The sequence below is a fragment of the Balaenoptera physalus genome, assembly GCF_965194825.1.
Source record: "Balaenoptera physalus genome assembly, chromosome: 5".
In the NCBI taxonomy this organism is placed as follows: domain Eukaryota; kingdom Metazoa; phylum Chordata; class Mammalia; order Artiodactyla; family Balaenopteridae; genus Balaenoptera; species Balaenoptera physalus.
In genome coordinates this window covers 120,596,029-120,617,575 of record NC_138884.1, presented here as the reverse complement: position 1 = coordinate 120,617,575, position 21,547 = coordinate 120,596,029, and the positions used below count along the sequence as shown (strand labels likewise).

Here is a 21,547-nt window from a genome sequence, read left to right as displayed (position 1 = left end):
GTTCCATCCCTGGTGGGGGAACTAAGATGCCGCAAGCCACCTTGATTTGACTGGATACTGTCACATGACTGCTCTGCAGGCACCTCAACTCCTTTACTGTAAAAAGGATAATACCTCTCAAGCACATCTCTCCTCTTCTTCCACTGTAGTTCAAGTTGATCACAGCCCAAGGGTGCCTGGCTGAGCATCTGAGGGCAGACTTAAGGCAGGCCACTCTCCACTAACTTTTTTTGTTTCTAATTCGCCCAAAGGTTGTATTCCTGAAAAGCGGTGTTCTGAGTGTGAGAGATTAAGTCCATGAAGTGCCTGGCACAGACTAAGCTCTAAATAGAGATAATTCTTATGAGCTCTGCACTGCACATTAATTATCAACTCATGAAGCTTGTAAGAAACACAAAACGGCAAACTAGAATTTATTGGTAATTCTTATAGAAAGGACACATCTTTTCTCAACACTCGCAATATTGCCCTGGATCTTACTGTAAAATTCTTGGAAACTGCCAGGATACTAAGATAACTATTTATAGCTCTGGTCGAAATTACTGCAATTGTTATTTAAGGATTCTGCGCTGCACTGGGAAAAAATACAGGGAAATGTCACTGGAGCCATCAAGTTACAAAATATCTTGAGTAGGAAAACTGTGCTTTCCTTTTATTTTTTTTTTTTTAAACTGCGTTCAAGTACGGAGTACGGCTTCTTCCTTACCAGGGAAGAAAACTCATGGTTTTATTGTCAAACCATTTTCTTCTTCCGAAATTTCTAAACTAGCATCTAGCTCGTCTTTGTCAGCCAGGCACCACCACGGCCTTGGATTAATATGTTCCAATCCCGATCCCCCAACCGCGGCCACCGCGGTTCGAGAGGACCGGGTGAGGGCCCGAGGAGGTGAGATGCTCGTTCGGCCCACGTATCCTGCAGAATCATGATTTCAAACAGCGCTCTCTGCAGGGGATTACGGGTAGGGAGGGTGGGGGTTGGCTCATTTCTCTGACGTTGTCTACACCATGAAAAGCTTGTCGCTCGGGTGGCTGGGCTGCACCCCGACAGGTCAGATGAGGTCACAAGGGTTCGCCACCTGGCTGCACCCTACAACTACCCTGGGAGCTTTCAAAAAACACCGATGTCCACTGACACCGGGACGAACTAATCTGCCCGTCTGGGGTACGGGGCCCGGCATTGGTATTTAATTAGTACAACCAACCCCTAAGGTAGTACTAACGAGGGCCAGGTGAGCCGGCCTCAGGGGCGCGCCGCGACCACCACGTGGGTGGGGAGGACGCAGCGGCCGCTCTGCGCTCCCGCCTCCCCCGCGCCTCAGACGCACCACGCTTGGCGCAGGCGCACAGGGCCCGCGGCCCGCCCAGGTGGGCGCGTGTGCCGCTCCCTGATCTCCGCCGGTGCACTGTCTCCCAGCGGGAGCTCGTTGCAGGCTGTGAGGGCCCTCCTCCCAGCCGGGCAGGAGGCGTGGGCATGGAGCTGGCCGCTGTCGCCAAGCCCCGGGCTCGCGCCGCTGCCTAGGGCGACCCGAGGGACGCTGCCTAGGGCGCGGCTCCGGGGACCCGTGCGGCCTAGCACGGCCCGGCGCTGCGCGGATGGCCCTGCTCCTGCGGCCCGTGCTCGCCGTCCTTCTTCTCCTCCTGACCGCCGCTTTCAGGTGCCAGGAGCAGGCCCAGACCACCGACTGGAGAGCCACCCTGAAGACCATCCGGAACGGCGTTCACAAGATAGACACGTACCTGAACGCCGCGTTGGACCTTCTGGGAGGCGAGGACGGGCTCTGCCAGTATAAGTGCAATGACGGTGAGGGGAGCCCCAGGCCCCGCGAGGCCCGTGCTTTCAGGGCTTTTGGGGGGGACCGAGGTCGTGGAGGTGTGAGATGCCAGGCAGACCTTGACGGTGTCTTCTGGCCCTGGAAAAACTTAACCATCGCTAGATTCTTGCCATTTTTGTGATTGAGAAACCTGCTGACGAGTTCGCACCACTATTGTTAGAATGTGAGAGATCACCTGAGAGTGTACTCTCCATTCTGTTTTCGTTGCGTCTGATTTACTTTTGTTATTGTTGAAATTGCATGAAAGTTGCCTAAGAAGTTAGTGACGTAGCATCATGGGGATGGAGTGAAACAGACTGATTTTAGCGCCTTTAAATTAGTCAGCTGAACACGCAAAACATAGCAGGAAGTTTAAAGTCATGCTTTTTTAACTTTCTCAAGAATTGGTTTAAATTTTTTTTTTTTCTGCAAAGCTACAGACAATAAATTGCGACCTTTGTACAGACTTTTGGTGTACTTTACTGTTGAGAAAGAGTTCTGATTAACTCTTCTAGGAAATGATTCTAGCAGTACTTGACAGGAATTTTCTTTCCTTAGATACCAGTGACGCTGCCTCCTCATTGTTGGTTGCTATTAATATTATTCTTTTGATTTACTTTTTCATATTTTTAAACTTTAATTCTGTTTGAATCTGAGAACTTGTTTGGTGGCATTGTTGGTTATAATAACTTAGTATTTCAGGCAGAGATCGTTCTTTTGAAGCACTTGACTTTTTTGAATGCTTAGATGTTGTAATAGTTCAGACAAAGTACTTGGGCTTCTTTTTTGAATTTCAAAATGTTAAGAAAGTAATTGGGAGGTCATGTTTCCAATAAAAGTGGACAAGGTTTGGGCCTAGTTAATTTAATGCTTGGCAGCTCAAAATAATAGGGAACTAAAGGACTTTAGAGGTAAAACTGGACTATTCGTAGGTGAATTGTAAAGGGACCTCTGTCATGTGAAAACGTGATGCAACATGCGGTCATAATTTCTAGTTTTCTGTTAATGGAGGTAAAGAATGAACTATATCTTATATGCTATGAATTTCTAAATTTCATTCCTTCCTAAATGTATGCCTAAACGTTACCACCAGTGTTCAATCAGGAAGGATGTTTTTGTCTTTGTAGAGCTTGTTAGGAGGAATAAGTTAAGTGAGTAATTTGAAGATTAAATGGTTGCTTTTCCTGAGGCAGATGTCATAGTTTTACTTGGTCATCCCCATTCATTAAACAAATAATTGAGTGCCTGCTATGTGTCAGGCGTTGTACCAATTGGAGATTTGGCAGTGAACAAAACTGACAGAATTTCTGTCCATGGAGCTTACATTCTGCTGGGGAGAGACAGTAAACTAAAGAATAAGTAAAACAAGCCAAATGTGCAGTGTGTGTAGATCTGCAGTGTGCCAGTGATTCCAGAACAGTACAGCAGGGGAACCGTCAGTGGCGGTGTTGGGAGGCGTTAGTTTACTCTTTTAAATAGGTTGGGGGAAGGCCTCACTGATGAGATAGTATTTGAGAAGAAATCTGAAATGGGGAAGGTGGCACTGTGATGATCTAGGGAAAGAACAATCCAGGCAGAGGGAACAGCAAGTGTAAAGGACCAGAGCTGAAATGCCAGGCAAGGATGACTCTGAAGGTTTTGGCCTGAGCCAGAGGAAGGATGTAGTTGCCATTTACTGAGATAGGAAAGACTTGGAAGGATCAGTCTTCATAAATTTATTATGAGTCAAGCGTTCTAGAGTTTATTTAGTTTCGTTTATTACATTTAAAATATCTCTGAAGTTAAACGGATACTATTCTTATTAAAAATATTATTTTAATCTTTCCTTTTTCTTAATCCTCTTCTCTTCCACAAGCCTCACAAAATTTACCATTTGGAGTTTAGAGCAAGGTCTCCAGCTTAAAAAAACACAAATGAGCTCGAGAATTTAGGAAACGGTATGCTTCAGTGAAAATCTTTTAGTACTTCGTAAGTACTGTCTGCTCATAGGACTGTGGTTCCAAGTCACCGTGTTGATAATTCCAACATAATGAAGATTGTTCTTTAATTGCTGTTACTTGAGAAGTCTCCCTGGAACACTGTCTCAACCTTTTCCTGTATTCTGGAATATTAGTGACCAAATCAGGACCAAACAGAAACAGACAAGTATCAAAATTAAAGGAGCATGGTGATTAAGGAGTGTTTAATAGTCGCAGTAAAGAGGTCAAGGGATCCTTAAAAAAAAGACTTAACGGAGGGAGAGATGTTGGATTAAAGGGCACAGATTTGTTGCATTCACTTATCTTTGCTCTGGTGAAGGGCCAGCATTATGGAGATTTGCTCCTTCTGGCCATCCTGCCTAGGGTGGGAACAAGGCTTTACGGAGAGTGAAATAAAGTTACTTAGGGGGGCAAATTTAATGGTCACTGTTTTTTTCTTTTAACTTTTTTCTCCCTGACAGCAGAGAAGATTGAGGAAGAAAATTTTCCAATTTCCTTTAAAAATAGAAAACAAAATTGGCTTGTAAAATGTTTTTAGAATTATGAATAAGTCATCAATTCATTCAGTAATTGATATCTTAACAGGATCCCTTTGGCTGTCGTGCTCAGAATAAAAAGGGTCGAGAAAGGTGGGGGAGCAAGAATGGAGGCGGAGTGACGGGTGCAAAAATTCAGACCAAACATGGTGGTAGTTTTGTTCAGGGTGGTAGCAATAAAGGTGGTGAGAAGTGGTTGGATTTGGGGTGTATTTTGAAGGAAGACCCTAAAGCATTTGCTAATGGCTTGGAAGGAGGGTGTGAGTAAACTAAAAAAGGATTCCAAAGTTTTCAGCCTGAATAATTGTAAGGATGGTGTTGCCATTAACTGAAAGCGGTTGTGGGGGGGGAGCGGTGGGGGGGAGCGGGGGGTGGTGATCATGGAAAAACTAGTTTTCGGTTCATTAGGAAAAATAACAGCATATTTGTATGCTTTTGAGAATGATTCAGCAGAGAGTAAAAACACTAATGAGGGAGAGAGGAAGGAGAATTATTGGAGTCATGTCCTTAGGTGAGAGGAGTGAGTTCTAGTACATAAATAGATTGGCCAAGAGCAGAGAGGATATGGGCACAGATGCCAGTTAGGTGGGTAGTGTTCAAGTTATCCTCTCATTGCCTTGGTTTTCTCAGTGAAGTAGGAATCGAGGTCATCAGCTGAGTGAGAAGGTGGGAATAGAAGTGTTGGAGATTGAGGAAAATAGGAAAGTGAATGTACTAGAAAAATAAAGTAGCATAAGGGCCCTTTGGAGATTAATAATCAGGAATTTAAAGTTTCAAGTGTTTGGGAAAGCAGGTTGGAATTCTATGCAGCTTCATACAAAACACAGTGATAAGATCTTTCTGTGACCCAACAGGCTTCCCTTCATGCTTCTCATCCATTTCAATGTCTTTCAGGTGAAGGAAATTGGTCTCTTGAAGGTATTTACACCAAATTAAGAAAAATATGTAGAAAAGAAGTATCATTGTCTCAGTCCAGGAGAATCTTTAGATTTCAACTGCCCATACAGATGATAAAACATAAAGCATCAGATAAGAGCAGTCGCTTAGTCAAAAAGTGAAATCAATGAATAGTATTTCCATGTGGTTGTATGTAGTGGATTTGGTTTTTGTTTTGTTCTGTTTTGTTTTGTTTGGCAGCACCCTGTAGTATGTAGGATCTTAGCTCCCCGACTAGGGATCGAACCTGCACCCCCTGCAGTGGAAGGGCAGAGTCTTAACCACTGGACCGCCAGGGAAGTCCCTGGTTTGTTTTTAAAACTCTTATTCCGATCTCATTTTTTTTCTTAGCTTTCTGTACAATAAAGCTAAGATATTGTAATTTGTAATTTCTGCTTACAAATTTTAGGGGACGGTGACCCCAACACATCATGGATTTTTGGTTTGACTCTGATGTTGTTTATTCTACTGTTGAGTTTTTGCTTGCTTTGTGTATTAGTCTGCCCAGGTTGCTATAATAAAATACCACAGACTGGGGTGATGTAAACAACAGGAGTTTATTTCTTACAGTTCTGAAGACTAGAAAGTCCAAGATCAGGGTTTAGCCAACACTTTTTTTTTTTATGTATTTATTTATTTTTGACTGCTTTGGGTCTTTGTTGCTGCACGAGGGCTTTCCCTAGTTGCGGCGAGCGGGGGCTACTCTTCGTTGCAGTGCGTGGGCTTCTCATTGCGGTGGCTTCTCGTGTTGCCGAGCACGGGCTCTAGGCACGTGGGCTTCAGTAGTTGTGGCACGTGGGCTCAGTAGTTGTGGCTCACGGGCTTAGTTGCTCCGCAGCATGTGGGATCTTCCTGGGCCAGGGATCGCACCCGTATCCCCTGCATTGGCAGGCGGATTCTTAACCACTGTGTCACCAGGAAAGCCCTAGCCAACACTTTTCTGTGGTGAGAGCTCTTTCTGGCTTGCAGACAGCTGCCTTCTTGCATGGTAGGGGCAGGGGGTGAAGGGAAAGTAAGTTCTCTGGTGCCTCTTCTTATAAGGGTACTAATCCTGTCATGAGGGCCCTACCCTCGTGACCTCGTCTAACCCTAATTACCTCCCAAAGGCCCTATCACCAAATACATTGAGAGTTAGGGCTTCAGCATGTGATTTTGGCAGGGACACAGTTCGGTTCATAGCACTTAGTAAAAACTGGCACCAGTAGAAATGCTAAATATTCTTAATGATCAGCAGCTTATAACACCTTTTATAACAACACTTAAAATGATATGAATACAGTTGTAATCATGGTATCCATATCAACTTAACCATTTTTTCTTTTTTTAACTTTTATTTATTTTTTAATTTTTATTTTACATTGGAGTATAGTTGATTTACAGTGTTGTGTTAGTTTCAGGTGTACAGCAAAGTGATTTAGTTATACATATACATACATCTATTCTTAGATTCTTTCCCCATGTAAATTATTACAGAGTATTGAGTGGAGTTCCCTGTGCTATACAGTAGTTCCTTGTTGTTTATCTGTTTTATATATAGTACTGTGTATATGTTAATCCCAACCTCCTAATTTATCCTTCCCCCACCTTTCCCCTCTGGTAACCATAAGTTTGTTTTCTAAGTCTGTGAATCTGTTTCTGTTTTGTAAATAAATTCATTTGTATCATTTTGTGTGACTTTTGTCACTTAGTATGATAATCTCTAGGCCCATCCATATTGCTGCGAATGGCATTATTTCATTCTTTTTTATGGCTGAGTAATATTCCATTGTACATATGTACCACATCTTCTTTATCCACTCATCTGTCGATGGACATTTAGGTTGCTTCCATGTCTTGGCTATTGTAAATAGTACTGCAGTGAACATTGGGGTGCATGTATCTTTTCAAAGTATGGTTTTCTCCGGATATGTGCCCAGAAGTGGGATTGCTGGATCATATGGTAGATCCATTTTTAGTTTTTTTAAGGAACCTCCATACTGTTCTCCATAGTGGCTGTACTGATTTACATTTCTACCAACAGTGTAGGAGGGTTCCCTTTTCTCCACATCCTCTCCAGCATTTATTGTTTGTAGACTTTTTGATGATGCCCATTCTGACCACTGTGAGGTGATACCTCATTGTAGTTTTGATTTGCATTTCTCTAATAATTAGTGATGTTGAGCATCTTTTCATGTGCTTTTTGGAGAAATGTCTATTTAGGTCTTCTGCCCAGTTTTTGATTGGGTTGTTTGTTATTTTTTTATTGAGCTGTTTGTATATTTTGGAGATTAATCCCTTGTTGGTCACATCGTTTGCAAATATTTTCTCCCATTCTGGGGGTTATCTTTTCATTTTGTGTATGGTTTCCTTTGCTGTGCAAAAGCTTTTGAGTTTAATTCGGTCCCATTTGTTTATTTTTGTTTTTATTTTCATTATTTTGGGAGGTGGATCCTAAAAGATATTGCTGCAATTTATGTCAAAGAGTGTTGTGCCTGTGTTTTCCTCTAAGAGTTTTATAGTATCCAGTCTTACATATAGGTCTTTAATCCATTTTGAGTTTATTTTTGTGTATGGTGTTAGAGAATGTTCTAATTTCATTCTTTTACATGTAGCTGTCCAGTTTTCCCAACACCACTTATTGAAGAAACTGTCTTTTCTCCACTGCATACCCTTGCCTCCTTTGTCATAGATTAATTGACCATAGGGGCATAGGTTTATTTCTGGGCTTTCTGTCCTGTTACATTGATCTATAAGTCTTTGTGCCAGTACCATAGTGTTTTGAATACTGTAGCTTTAGAGTATAGTCTGAACTCAGGAAGCCTGATTCCTCCAGCTCCGTTTTTCTTTCTCAGTATTGCTTTGGCTATTGAGAGTCTTTTGTGTTTCCATACAAATTTTAGAATTATTTGTTCTAGTTCCATGAAAAATGCCATTGGTAATTTGATAGGGATTGCATTGAATCTGTAGATTACCTTGGGTAGTATAGTCATTTTGACAATATTGATTCTTCCAATCAAGAACATGGTATATTTTTCCATCTGTTTGTGTCATCTTCAATTTCTTTCATCAGCATCTTATAGTTTTCAGAGAATAGATCTTTTGCTTCCTTAGGTAGGTTTATTCCTAGGTATTCTTTTTGTTGCAGTGGTAAATGGGATTGTTTCCTTCATTTCTTTTCCTGATCTTTTGTTAGTGTATAGAAATGCAACAGATTTCTGTGTATTAATTTTGTATCCTGCAATTTTACCAAATTCATTGATGAGCTCTAGTAGTTTTCTGGTGTCACCTTTAGGATTTTCTGTGATGTATAGTATTATGTCATCTGCAAACAGTGACAGTTTAACTTCTTTTCCAATTTGGATTCCTTTTATTTCTTTTTCTTCTCTGATTGCCATGGCTAGGACTTCCAAAACAATGTTGAATAAAAGTAGTGAGAGTGGACATCCTTCTCTTGTTCCTGATTATAGAGGAAATACTTTTAGCTTTTCGCCATTGAGTATGATGTCATCTGTGGGTTTGTCATATATGGCCTTTATTATTTTGAGGTATGTTCCCTCTATACCCACTTTCTGGAGAGCTTTTATCACAAATGGGTGTTGGATTTTGTCAAAAGCTTTTTCTGCATCTGTTGAGATGATCACATGGTTTTTATTCTTCAGTTAGTTAATGTGGTGTATCACACTGATTGATTTGTGGAATTAAAAAAATCCTTGTATCCCTGGGATAAATCCCACTTGATTATGGTGTATGAGCCTTCGAATGTATTGTTGGATTTGGTTTGCTAGTATTTTGTTGAGGATTTTTACATCTATGTTCATCAGTGATATTGGCCTGCAATTTTCTTTTTTTGTGGTATCTTTGTCTGGTTTTGGTATCAAGGTGATGGTGGCCTCATAGAATGAGTTTAGAAGTGTTCCTTCCTCTGCAATTTTGGAAATAATTGCAGGAGGATAGGTGTTAACTCTTCTCTAAATGTTTGATAGAATTCGCCTGTGAAGCCATCTGGTCCTGGACTTTTGTTTGTTGGAAGATTTTTCATAACAGTTTCAATTTCAGTGCTTGTGATTGGTCTCTTCAATTTCTTCCTGGTTCAGTTTTGGGAGATTGTACCTTTCTAAGAATTTGTCCATTTTATTGGCATATAGTTGCTTGTAGTAGTCTCTTAAGATCCTTTGTATTTCTGTGGTGTCAGTTGTAACTTCTCCTTTTTCATTTCTCATTTTATTGATTTGAGCCCTCTCCCTTTTTTTCTTGATGAGTCTGGCTAAAGGTTTATCAATTTTGTTTATCTTCTCAAAGAAGCAGCCTTTGGTTTCATTGATCTTTTCTATTGTTTTCTTCATCTCTATTTCATTTATTTTTGCTCTGATCTTTATGATTTCTTTCCTTCTGCTAACTTTGGGTTTTTTGTTCTTCTTTCTCTGGTTGCTTTAGGTGTACGTTTAGGTTGTTTATTTGTGATTTTTCTTGTTTCCTGAGGTAAGACTGTATTGCTATAAACTTCCCTCTTAGAACTGCTTTTGCTGTGTCCCATAGGGTTTGGATCATATTTTTGTTTTCATTTGTCTGTAGGTATTTTTTTTTTTTTAGTGGTCATAGTCGCCTTTAGTATAAACCAATAGGTATAACTTCATATAATTATATGAATATAATTTCATAATGTCTGTAAGTAGTTTTTGATTTCCTCTTTGATTTCTTCAGTGATCCATTGGTTGTTTAGTAACATATTGCTTACCCTCCACATGTTTGTGTTTTTTACAGTTTTTTTCTTGTAGCTGATTTCTAATCTCATCGTTTGTCAGAAAAGATGCTTGATATGATTTCAGTTTTCTTAAATTTACCAAAGCTTGCTTTAGGCCCCAGCATGTGATCTATCCTGGAGAATGTTTCGTGTGCACTTGAAAGGAATATGTATTCTGCTGCTTTTGGATGGAATGTTCTATAAATATCAATTAAGTCCATCTGGTCTGATGTATCATTGAAGGCCTGTGTTTCCTTATTGACTTTCTGTCTGGATGATCTGTCCATTGATGTAAGTGGGGTGTCAAAGTCCCCCACTATTATTCTGTTACTGTTGATTTCTTCTTTTATGGCTGTTAGCATTTCCTTTATATATTGGGGTGCTCCTACGTTGCGTGCATATATATTTATAATTGTTATATCTTCTTCTTGGATTGCTCCCTTGATCGTTATGTAGTGCCCTTCTTTGTCTCTTGTAACAGTCTTTAAAGTCTATTTTGTCAGATATGAGTATTGCTACTCCCATTTTATTTTGATTTCCATTTGCATGGAATACCTTTTTCCATCCCCTGTGTGTCCCTAGATCTGAAGTGGGCCTCTAGTAGACAGCATACACATGGGTCTTGTTTTTGTATTCATTCAGCCAGTCTGTGTCTTTTGATTGGAGCATTTAATTCATCTACATTTAAGGTAATTATCGATATCTATGTTCTTACTGCCGTTTTGTTAATTGTTTTGGATTTGCTTTTGTAGGTCTTTTTTCTTCCCTACCTTTTTTGTTCTCCTGTCTTGTGACTGGATGACTATCTTTAATGTTGTGTTTGGATTCCTATTTTGTCTGTGTGTGTCTGTCTATTGTAGATTTTTGGTTTGCGGTTACCATGAGGTTTTGCTATAGCAGTCTGTACATATACAAGATTGTTTTAAGTTGTTGGTCTCTTAATTTCAAATACATTTCCTATATCCTGCATTTGTACTCTCCTCTTCTCACGATTGCTGGGTTTTTTTGTTTGGTTTTTTCTTTTAATTTATTTTTAGCTGTGTTGGGTCTTTGTTGCTGCGCACGGGCTTTATCTAGTTGCAGCGAGTGGGTGCTACTCTTCATTGCAGTGCGCAGGCTTCTCATTGCAGTGGCTTCTCTTGTGGAGCACGGGCTCTAGGCACGTGGGCTTCAGTAGTTGTGGCACATGGGCTCAGTAGTTGTGACTCGGGGGCTCTAGAGCACATGCTCAGTAGCTGTGGCGCACAGGCTTAGTTGCTCTGCGTCATGTGGGATCTTCCCGGACCAGGGCTTGAACCCATGTCCCCTGCATTGGCAGGCGGATTCTTAACCACTGTGCCACCGGGGAAGCCCCACGATTGCTGGTTTTGATATCGTATTTGTGTGTGGATGATTTCCTATCTTTACTGTGTGTTTGCTTTTCCTGGTGAGCTTTCCCGCTCATAATTTTCTTGTTTCTAGTTGTGGCTTTTTCTTTTCCACCTAAAGAAGTTCCTTTAGCATTTGTTGTAAAGCTGGTTTGGTGGTGCTGAATTCTCTTAGCTTTCGCTTGTCTGTAAAGCTTTTGATTTCTTCCTCGAATCTAAATGAGAGCCTTGCTGGTAGAGTATTCTTGGTTGTAGGTTTTCCCCTTTCATCATTTTAAATATATTGTGCCACTCCCTTCTGGCCTGCAGAGTTTCTGCTGAAAAATCATCTGATAACCTTATGGGGATTCCTTTGTATGTTATTTGTTGCTTTTCCCTTGTTGCTCTTAATATTTTCTCTTTGTCTTTAATTTTTGTCCGTTTGATTAATATGTGTCTCAGTGTGTTCCTCTTTGGGTGATCCTGTATGGGACTCTCTGCACTTCCTGGACTCGGGTGACTGTTTCCTTTCCCATGTTAGGGAAGTTTTCAGCTATTATCTCTTCAAGTATTTTCTCAGACTCTTTCTGTCTCTTTTCTCTTTCTGGAACCCCTACAATGTGAATGTTGGTGCATTTAATGTTGTCTCAGAGGTCTCTGAGACTGTCCTCATTTCTTTTCATTCTTTTTTCTTTATTCTGTTCCATGGCAGTGATTTCCACCATTCTGTCTTCAGCTCACTTATCCGTTCTTCTGCTTCATTTGTTCTGCTATTGATTCCTTCTAATGTATTTTTTATTGCATTTATTGTATTGTTGAACTCTGTTTGTACTTTAATTCTTCTAGCTCTCTGTTAAACATTTCTTGTATATCCTCGATCTGTGCCTCCACCTTTTCCGAGATCTTGGATCATCTTTACTATCATTATTCTGAATTGTTTTTCGGGTAGATTGCTTATCTCCACTTCACTTAGTTCTTCAGGGGTTTTGTCTTTTCCTTTGTTTGGAACATACTCCTCTGCTGTCTCATTTTGTCTAACTCTGTGTTTGTGGTCCCACAGGCTGCAGGATTGTAGTTCCTCTTGCTTCTGTGGGTGAGAGTGGTCTAGGAGGCTTGTGCAGGCTTCCTGGTGGGAGGGACTGGTGTCACTGGTGGGTGGAGCTGGGTGTTGTCCCTCTGGTGGGCAGGGCCATGTCAAGCAGTGTGTTTAGAGGTGGCTGTGGGCTCAAGAAGACTTTAAGTAGCCTGTCTGCTGATTGGTGGGGCTGTGTTCCTTCCTTGTTGGTTGTTTAGCCTGAGGCTTCCCAGCACAGGGGAGGGTGGGGCCAGGTCTTGGCATCAAAATGGTGGTCTCCACGACAGCTCATGCCAACGAGTACTTCCAAATAACTCTGCCGCCAGTGTCCTTGTCCCCACAGTGAGCCATAAGTGCCCCCCGTCTCCCCAGGAGACCCTCCAAGATCAGCAGGTAGGTCTGGTCTTATGAAGTCACCGCTTTTTCCCCTGAGTCCCGATGCACCCAAGGTCTTGTGTGTGTCCTCCAAGAGAGGCCTTTCTGTTTTCTCCCGTCCTGTTGATTTCCTGCAGTCAAGCCCCCCTGACCTTCAAAGCACAATGTTCTGGGGGTTCCTCCTCCTGATGCCACACCCCCAGACTGGGGAGCCTGACCTGGGGCTCAGAACTCTTAGTGGGAGAACCTCTGTGATATAATTATTTTCCATTTTGTCGGTCATCCACCTGGCGGGTATGGGATTTGATTGTATGGCAAATGCACCCTCCTACCACCTTCTTGTGGTTTCTTTGTCTTTGGGAGTAGAATATCGTTTTTGGTAGGTTCCAGTCCTTTTCAGTGGTTGTTCAGCAATTAGTTGTGATTTTGGTGTTTTCATGAGAGGGGCTGAGCTCAGATCCTTCCGCTCTGCCACCTTGTCCTCACTCCTCTCAGCCTTCGCCATATCCACTTAATCTTAAATCAACAACCTTCTGTGTAAGTTGCTCAGAAATAATTATTTCAACATAAAGATGAATTTAGAATTTAAAACACTTTAAAAAATTTCAGGAAACTAGTTCAATTTTCTGGGGGTTTTTTTTGGGGGGGGTTGTTTTGTTTGTTTTGGTTTTGGTTTGTTTTATGTTTGCTGTGGATAAAGAAGATTTTAATTTCAGCAAGGAATGTTTCTCATTTTTTCATCCGGTGATTTCCTGTGCACCCACTTTGTGCCAGGCATCTTCTAGGTGAGCAAGACAAAATTGCTGTCTCCATAGAAACTAATTATGTTAATTTGGTTAATAAATGTTAGAAAGAAAAATAAAGCCAACCATGGGTGTATGGAATGGATATAAAAGTGAAGGGGCACTATTCCAAATAGAGTGAGTAAGAAAGGCCTCTCTGAGGAACTGATATTAGTAGGTTCCTTCAAAAGAAACAAAAAAGAAACACATGCCCCTTTTTCCACTTACACTGGAGAGCCAGTTTTACCAGCACTTATTTCATGGTGTTATTGTCTAGTATTTCACATACAGTAGATCTAGGTTCTTTATTACTCCATTTTAGCAGCTCCTCTCTTAGGACAGTTTTAAGCACTAGCCCTGTTTGAGATGACTACTACTTCCATCCTTGCCTCCATTTTCATTTTTGCCAGCTGATTTTCTCTGTACTCTTTTCCTCTTTATTCTCTTATAGTAAGTATATTTTGTTTTGTTTTCCCTGACTTCATTTGCTTCTAATCGTTCTCCCGTTCAAAGGTAATTATCTTTTACAAAATGAGGTAACGTCTGTATATATCAATACATATGCACACAGATATGTATCACTATTATTGTACACATCGGAATGTTCAGAAATGTTTTTATAGACTCAAAATCGAAGAAAAGTGTATGGGTTTATATAAAAAACAAAGGGAAGGGAAAATAGAAGTGCTACTGTTGTATAACATTGAGAGAAATAACTTTCTGGTTAAAAAAAAAAAAAGCAGACACTTGAGAAGAAGAGATTAGACATCCACATGCCTTTAAAACTCTAGGCCCGTATCAGTTGTCTGAGGGTGGTAATCTTTGATCCTCATAGAAAAGAGATAAGTACCAGAAATCTGGAGACTGGCAGGGGTAGTGTACGGGGTATCCACAAAGTTGGAAACAGGATAAACAGCTTGTTGGTTAGATTTTCAAGTAATATGCCTGATATGTGTTGCTTCAATCTCCAGGCACCTTTTAAGGTGATGTGCTTCTTAATTTAAAGCAAAAAGTCCAGTTGTTAACCTGAAAAAAATATGTATATTAAATAAAATATTTTTTCTGTTTCCAGACTTTTTGAACACTCTTTGGCATATTTGTTGTACTTTTTTCAGACTATAAATGTGACTCACTGCTTAGTATCTCTTGCTACATGAGTTTCTAAACATTTTAGACGGTTGGTTGTTAAAACCCTTGACAAGAGAGAACTTCAAGGGGCTAGAATGGCTTCCCCAAGGATATAATGCTGAGTCAGCCTTCCTCCCTTTCAGTGAAGAGGTTTCTAGCATGGTAGGGTAGATCAGATGCCTAGTCTCTCATGATACTCCCATGAGAAGTGTAGGCTGGATAGAACTTGTTTTAGGTGAAATCACAACTGGCTAAGTGGTCTACCCAAAGGGTTGGGTTAATGACGTCATGGCTTCTTGTAGAGAGGGCTCATCTCTAGCAGGGTGTTGCAGATCTCTGTCCTGGTTAAATCAGTGTCTCAAGTTTGTGAATATCTGCGTATAACAAGTAACACTGGGTGAATACCTCTAGATTTAAAATCTGCTTAACAGTCCTGAATGATGAACTAAATCTAACAAGATAAGAATTTTATAACCTAGTGTTTTAGGCTCAAAAATTAAATGGCAGAAGTGCTGAGCCTCTAGCAGTAGATGTTAAAAAGTTCATTTTAGAAAAAAAACTTTTTTCTACTGTTATTGTGCTGTATTTTATTTTATTTTTTAAAATTTATTTATTTTTTGGCTGCATTGGGTCTTCATTGCTGCGCGTGGGCTTTCTCTAGTTACGGCAAGCGGGGGCTACTTTTCGCTGCGGTGCGCGGGCTTCTCATTGTGGTGGCTTCTCGTTGCGGAGCACGGGCTCTAGGTGCATGGGCTTCAGTAGTTGTGCCGTGCGGGCTCAGTAGTTGTGGCTCACAGGCCCTAGAGCACAAGCTCAGTAGTTGTGGCTCACAGGCTCTAGAGTGCAGGCTCAGTAGTTGTGGCACACGGGCTTCATTGCTCTGCGGCATGTGGGATCTTCCCGGACCAGGCCTCAAACCCGTGTCCCCTGCATTGGCAGGCGGATTCTTAGCCACTGTGCCACCAGGGAAGTCCTGTGCTGTATTTTAGCATTGAGACATAGCTGAAACATATGCTGTCTTAGGTTATATTAATACAAGTAGTTTATCCAGCTCAAAATAGGCCCATCATTCCTAATGGTGTTCAGTTTGGGGTGCCACATTCTGGATGTGACAAACTAGAAGTGATCAGTCTTTGGAGGCTGATGAATGCTCACCAAACTCAAAAGAGACTGAAGGGTAAACAGCAGTACCAGTTTGTTTATAATGAGTATTATAACTGCCATGAATATTAGGCTTCCAAGTCTTCTGCTCATGCATTCATTCATCAACAAATATTTATTGAGAACCTAACTATATGCCAGACATTGCACTATGCGTTGGGGGTACAAAATAGACAAAAATCCCTGCCCTCAAAGAGTTTATATTTTAATATGGGGTGACAGATAATAAACAAAATAGGTTAGTAATATGTTAGAAGGTCATATGTGCTACCAATGGTATGGTCAGAAAAGGCCTTGAACATGAAGAAGTATGTAGATGTCAGGAGGAAGAGTATCCACATAGAAAAACAGCAGCTTCAGTGACACTAAGGCAAGAGCAGACCTGGAGTGTCTGTGGCCCAGCAAAGAGGTCAGATGTGATGAGATGGAGTGAGGAAGGAAGGAAGAGGAGAGAGAACAGTAAGGAGATGAGGTCGGAGATGCCATTATATAGGGCTTATAGATAATGAAAGGACTTTTGACTTTTTTCTTTTTTTTTTTTTTTTTCTTTTTTTGGCTATGCAGCATGGCATATAGGATCTTAGTTCCCCAGCCAGGGTTTGAACCCACGCACCCCTCAGTGGAAGTGCAGAGTCTTAACCACTGGACCACCAGGGAAGTCCCAGCTTTTATTCTGAATAAAATGAGAAGCCATTGGAGGGGTTTTGGCAGAGCAAAGACTTAATCTAACATATATTTTAATAGGATCACTCAGGTTCAGTGTTGAGATTGGACCATAGCTGGAGGTGGTGTTGGGTGGGGAAACCAAAAAGACTAGTTGGGTTATGGCAGTAATCCGTGGTGACTTGGAGCAGGATGGTAGCAGTGGAGGTGGTGAGAAGTGGTTAGATTCTGAATATTTTGAAGGTAGAGTCAACAGGATATGCTGTCGAATTGGATGTGGGATATAAGAAAATGAGAGAGTTAAAGATGGCTGAGGTTTTTTCCCTGAGCACCTGGAAGGATGGATTTCTATTACCTGAGAAGAGGGAACTGTGGATAGAACAGGTTTGGGGGTGAATGGCAGGAGGTACACCTTAAGTTTGAGGTGCCCATTAGATATCCAAGTATAGATAGTTAGAATATCCTCTCTCTGTAGGCCCTTTAGAGTGGAATGCGAAATCGTAAAGAGTTTTCTTAAGAGTGAGGGACTAAAAGCAGGAGTTGAAGGGTCACAGTGACTCACCTGTGATAGCCTGAGGCGTCTACCTTCATCCTCCAAGGGCCCAGGAACAGCCCTCCTCTTGGACAGTGCTAGAGAAACTTCTGTCATTGGCCTCCTCTTTGCTAGATCCATCATAACGATCCCCTTTTGTACACATTGTTCTTCAGACTGGGTGGAACTTTATATCTCCATGAAGTTACGCTCTCTTGAGGCTCTACTTGGTCACCTCAGTTGAGCATGCGAGTCTTAGCAGCGCCCTTAAACCATTTTTAGTTCATTACTTTGAGTGGATTACTTATTTTGATGGCTGATTGCTGGAAGGGTTGCTTTTTTTCTTCCTCACTTTACTTTTGGAAGGCAAACTTACCTTAAAGTCTCCTAGTAATAAATGTTAATTGAATGAAAGTCGGTGGAATACTTTGTGTCTCTCCAAAGTATCCAAATGTGGGGTGGTATTTGGAATAACTGGGGATATTTTATTTGTGGAAGATAAATGGTAGCCCCAGGTGTGTGAAAGGATTATCATGTAAAATAGGGAATTGGGTGGCTTTGTGTCCCCCAGAGGGCAGAGGATTGCTTACAGGTAGAATTTACGCGAAAAAGAGAAGAAAGAACTCAACAGTTAATGCCAGTCCACAATGGAGTAGGCTGTTTCCTGACACTATAGGATTGTGGGAAACATTCAAAAACTCTTCGTTGTATTGAAGTGATTTCTGTATTACATGAGGAGAGATATTTCTGAAGTATCTTCCAACATTTAAGATTGCTTTGATAATGTCATCTTTCTCCTTGTTACTGAACTATTGGTGCTATTAAGGAGAGTATAACTGGAGTAATAGTTTACCAAGCTATCTTTGTTTCTTGCCTTTTTCCTTAGAGGGCAGAGGAGTATATTTGTGAAATGGTTGGTTGGAGTCTGGGCTAGAATGGTCTTGTAATGTCTTATAATGATATTAAAGTAATTAAATGATCAGATGACCTTGTCTTCCTTAGCTTTAGGCTCTAGTTAATGGTTATTGAGGTTTGTGTACCATGGAGCGTTGGCTGAGGTTGGGAAGATACAGTTCTTGCCCTGTAGGTTTTAACCTAAAAATATAAGCATTAGAATGTATAGGAAAATGGTGTGGATTTATGTTTCATATATATGGACCCAGTCTGGCATGTAACCTCTGAAATCGACAGAAGTCCAGAATAAGGATTCACATGTTTGTATGGTGTAGGCTTGCAAACATAATTACATTTTATGAACCACCATAATATTTTATGAACTGCCATCTATGCGTACATGTACACGTTTGTACATATTTTGCTTCAGGAGAAGTAAAAATAATTCAGTAGACAAATTAGCATTTTTAATGCTCATCCGAATAAACACATATTCACTTATGTTAGCATCCAAATAGTAAATATTTCCAGGGCTAGTCTAGCACATTGTAGACCTTTTTGTGTATGTATTCTCTAGCATATTTGAAAATTAATTATGATACCATTTATATTTTATAGGATCTAAGCCTGTTCCGCGTTACGGATATAAACCCTCCCCGCCGAATGGATGTGGCTCCCCACTGTTCGGTGTTCATGTAAATATCATTTTTTATTTGATAAGGTTTTATGATTGGTAGGCTACGGAATACTCTTGATAAACCATCAATATGTTCTCAGGCTCAGAAATAAGTTTGTTTTTTGTAATAGTGATCAGGTTTGTTATATTCTTTTATAGCTAAAACACATTTAATAAGTCGTAATGAAACTAAATGGAGTAAAAGTCATGTTTTATTTTTTAATCTTGTAGATGTTAATACCATTTAAATGATATTTCCTCATGTCACAAATATGATTGAAAAGTTTAGAGTATAGAAGTAACACTACTTAGGATGAAAAAGTACAGGAAAGCATAATATTTTCTATATTAAAACTAGGCTAAGTGGGATAGCTGTGTGTTTGTTGTAAGGGAGGCTGAATCTGAGCCAGTATTATGGGAGAAAAATGTTTTATGAAAGTGATTCCTAGACACAAGGGTTTTGCATATAAAGTTATTTAAAATAGTTAAAGATAATTCCGGATTCGAAGGAATAATGTCTTTAGGGAATGGATGAACACTTAAAGATTAAACCATAAAAACCAAAAATAAAGTTTGAGTTGTAGGACCTTAGAAGTTGTTGGTGACATTTCATATAAAGTACATTTTATTGAAGGAGGAGGCACAAAATACTTGGGAATATCCAAAAATCATACTTGCATAGCCCCTGCAAGTCTTCTAAAGCTCCTAGCTTTATCTTTCTATTCTTAAAATTATGTTTTGTGTTTTGGACAATTGGAAGTTGCGTTTGCTACTGGCAAATGACTGCGAATTCTCTTAACATTGCAAAATAGGGAGCTTTGAGGCATGGCTGAGAGGATGGAGTAACATGGGTGGGTGCAAGTGAGGGTAATGGAGAGAAATCTAACCTGGAAAGCATTTGGAGGCAGAAGCGAATTTTGGAAATTATCTATATAGCAGTGTTGTCTTTGATTTCTAAGTTTCTTTGATGCGCTGCTTCAGAGAAGGTTTGAATTTCATCAGCAATCATCCATCCAAATGTCTCTTTCAGCTTAACATTGGCATCCCTTCCTTGACAAAGTGCTGCAACCAACACGACAGGTGCTATGAGACCTGCGGCAAAAGCAAAAACGACTGTGATGAGGAGTTTCAGTATTGCCTCTCCAAGATTTGCCGAGATGTGCAGAAAACACTAGGGCTAGCTCAGCATGTGCAGGGTAAGGCTGATTCGGTGGGATGGGGATGAGTGCAGTCTGGGAAGTTTTATTAGATGCTTTTGTGTTAGTACAGGATATACCGATAGAAATCTTTCACTATGTATTACCTTATCTATGGTTAAACAGTCCCTTTAATTTTCTGAGATGAGAAGTCAGTGATTTTTGTCATCTAAAATGGTTTACAATCACAGAAGCAAGAAGTGTTAGGAAACCTGGGGAGGAGGGTGTGTGAGCTAGAGAAGAATTCATCCAAAATCTTGTGCCCTGTAGTGTAGTTCTAATTACCCAGAGCCTGAAGTTTGAAATTCTGGATCCAGTGAAGTTCGGGGTATAGCACATTGGATTTGGAGTAGGAAGTTCTGGAAGATTTGAGTCTTAACTCTGTCTCTTCATATGTATCTGTGTCAGGAAGGTCCTCAAAACCACCACCCCCAGGTTCAGTGATTTGCCAAGAGAACTCACAGGGCTCAGCATGTAGTCATACTCACGGTGATGATTATTGCAGTGAAGGGATACAAAACAAAGTCAGCAAAGGTAATAGGCGTTTCAGTGTCCTCATTTATAAAATGAGAACGGTAATACCCATCTTGTAGAGTTGTCATAAGGGTAAAATGAAATATTTGTAGAAATACACATTGCTGTACAAATACTAATAGTCAACAAGATTTCTTTACTGTCAAGCCAAAGAACGTACCATACACTGAAATCAGAAGAGGAGGGGCAGTAAGAAGGGGCAAGAAAGGAAACTACCATTTTTAAGCACTTTCTGTAAGATACTGTGCTAGATACTTGAGACATGTTTTCATTGATGTTCACAGAAACCCAAAGTACTAGTTGGCATTATGCCCCTTTTTAAAGGAAGGAAATTGAGGTTCAGAAAGAAGTAACTTGTCCCAAGTTGCATACTTCTGACTTTAAAACTTGTGTTCTATTCCAGTATTCCCCAAATAGTCTCCTATTATAGGTGTTATTCTGAAATTCTAGTAATAACTAGGAAGTAATAACAAGGAGGAAATCTCTGCTCCAGGTGAAGCTTGAACTCACAACCTCTGAATCCCTTTGAAAGCTTTTGGCTAAGGTAAACTAGTTGTCCAGTTGAAGCACAGATAGATGTGTTTCCTGTTTTCTGACCTAAGGATATGCTAATGTTAAATGATGAAACCAGTTTCCTTGCAGTCTCCTATTTAGTAATCATAACCTTTACACTTCTGTGGTTGGTTGTATTCCTTAATGGCATAGCCTTTTGGAAAACTTTGAAAATGCCAAGATTTTGTAATGAAAAGTTTCTTTCTTAACATGAATATTGGAAACTAGAAGTATTTGGATAACTAAAAGCCACTCTGTGCCATGTCTCTGTAAGTATAGTATATTAAGATAATCTTACCTGAGTGTTCCAGGTTTCTTAGAATAAGAAAAGTTAAATCTGTTATCTTTTTTATAGTCTTTCAAAAAAATTAAGAAACCCCACCAGAGGAAAAAACACCTTGGATTCCTGTGTCTCCCCTCCCAAGCCAAATTTGGATATTGGTCAAAGGAAGAGCCTGGGGTCCATTTCATACTTTAAGCATCTTAAATCATGTGTGATCATTAAAAGCTATTGGCTATAATTAAATGTTTTGATGTTTCTCTATTTTTAACCTTCATTTTTTTCTGCACCTGGAAGTCCTTCCTTAAAGTGCAAACTTGAGTGTTATCAGGCATCTCTATTAGTGATATTTTTCATATAAAAGGAAAATC

General features: G+C 40.4%; 1 protein-coding gene across 1 annotated transcript in view; it reads left to right on the top strand.

Annotated features, from left to right (window-relative positions):
- Nucleotides 1-1,333: 1,333 nt before the first annotated feature.
- The window catches only part of PLA2G12A (phospholipase A2 group XIIA), a 37,081-nt gene continuing 16,867 nt past the window's right edge, over nucleotides 1,334-21,547 (top strand). The window contains exons 1-3 of the mRNA XM_082463051.1: nucleotides 1,334-1,801; nucleotides 18,557-18,633; nucleotides 19,645-19,810. Of these exons, the coding sequence (XP_082319177.1) occupies nucleotides 1,594-1,801; nucleotides 18,557-18,633; nucleotides 19,645-19,810 (451 nt within the window). The 5' untranslated portion in view covers nucleotides 1,334-1,593. The remainder of the gene's footprint in view (nucleotides 1,802-18,556; nucleotides 18,634-19,644; nucleotides 19,811-21,547) is intronic.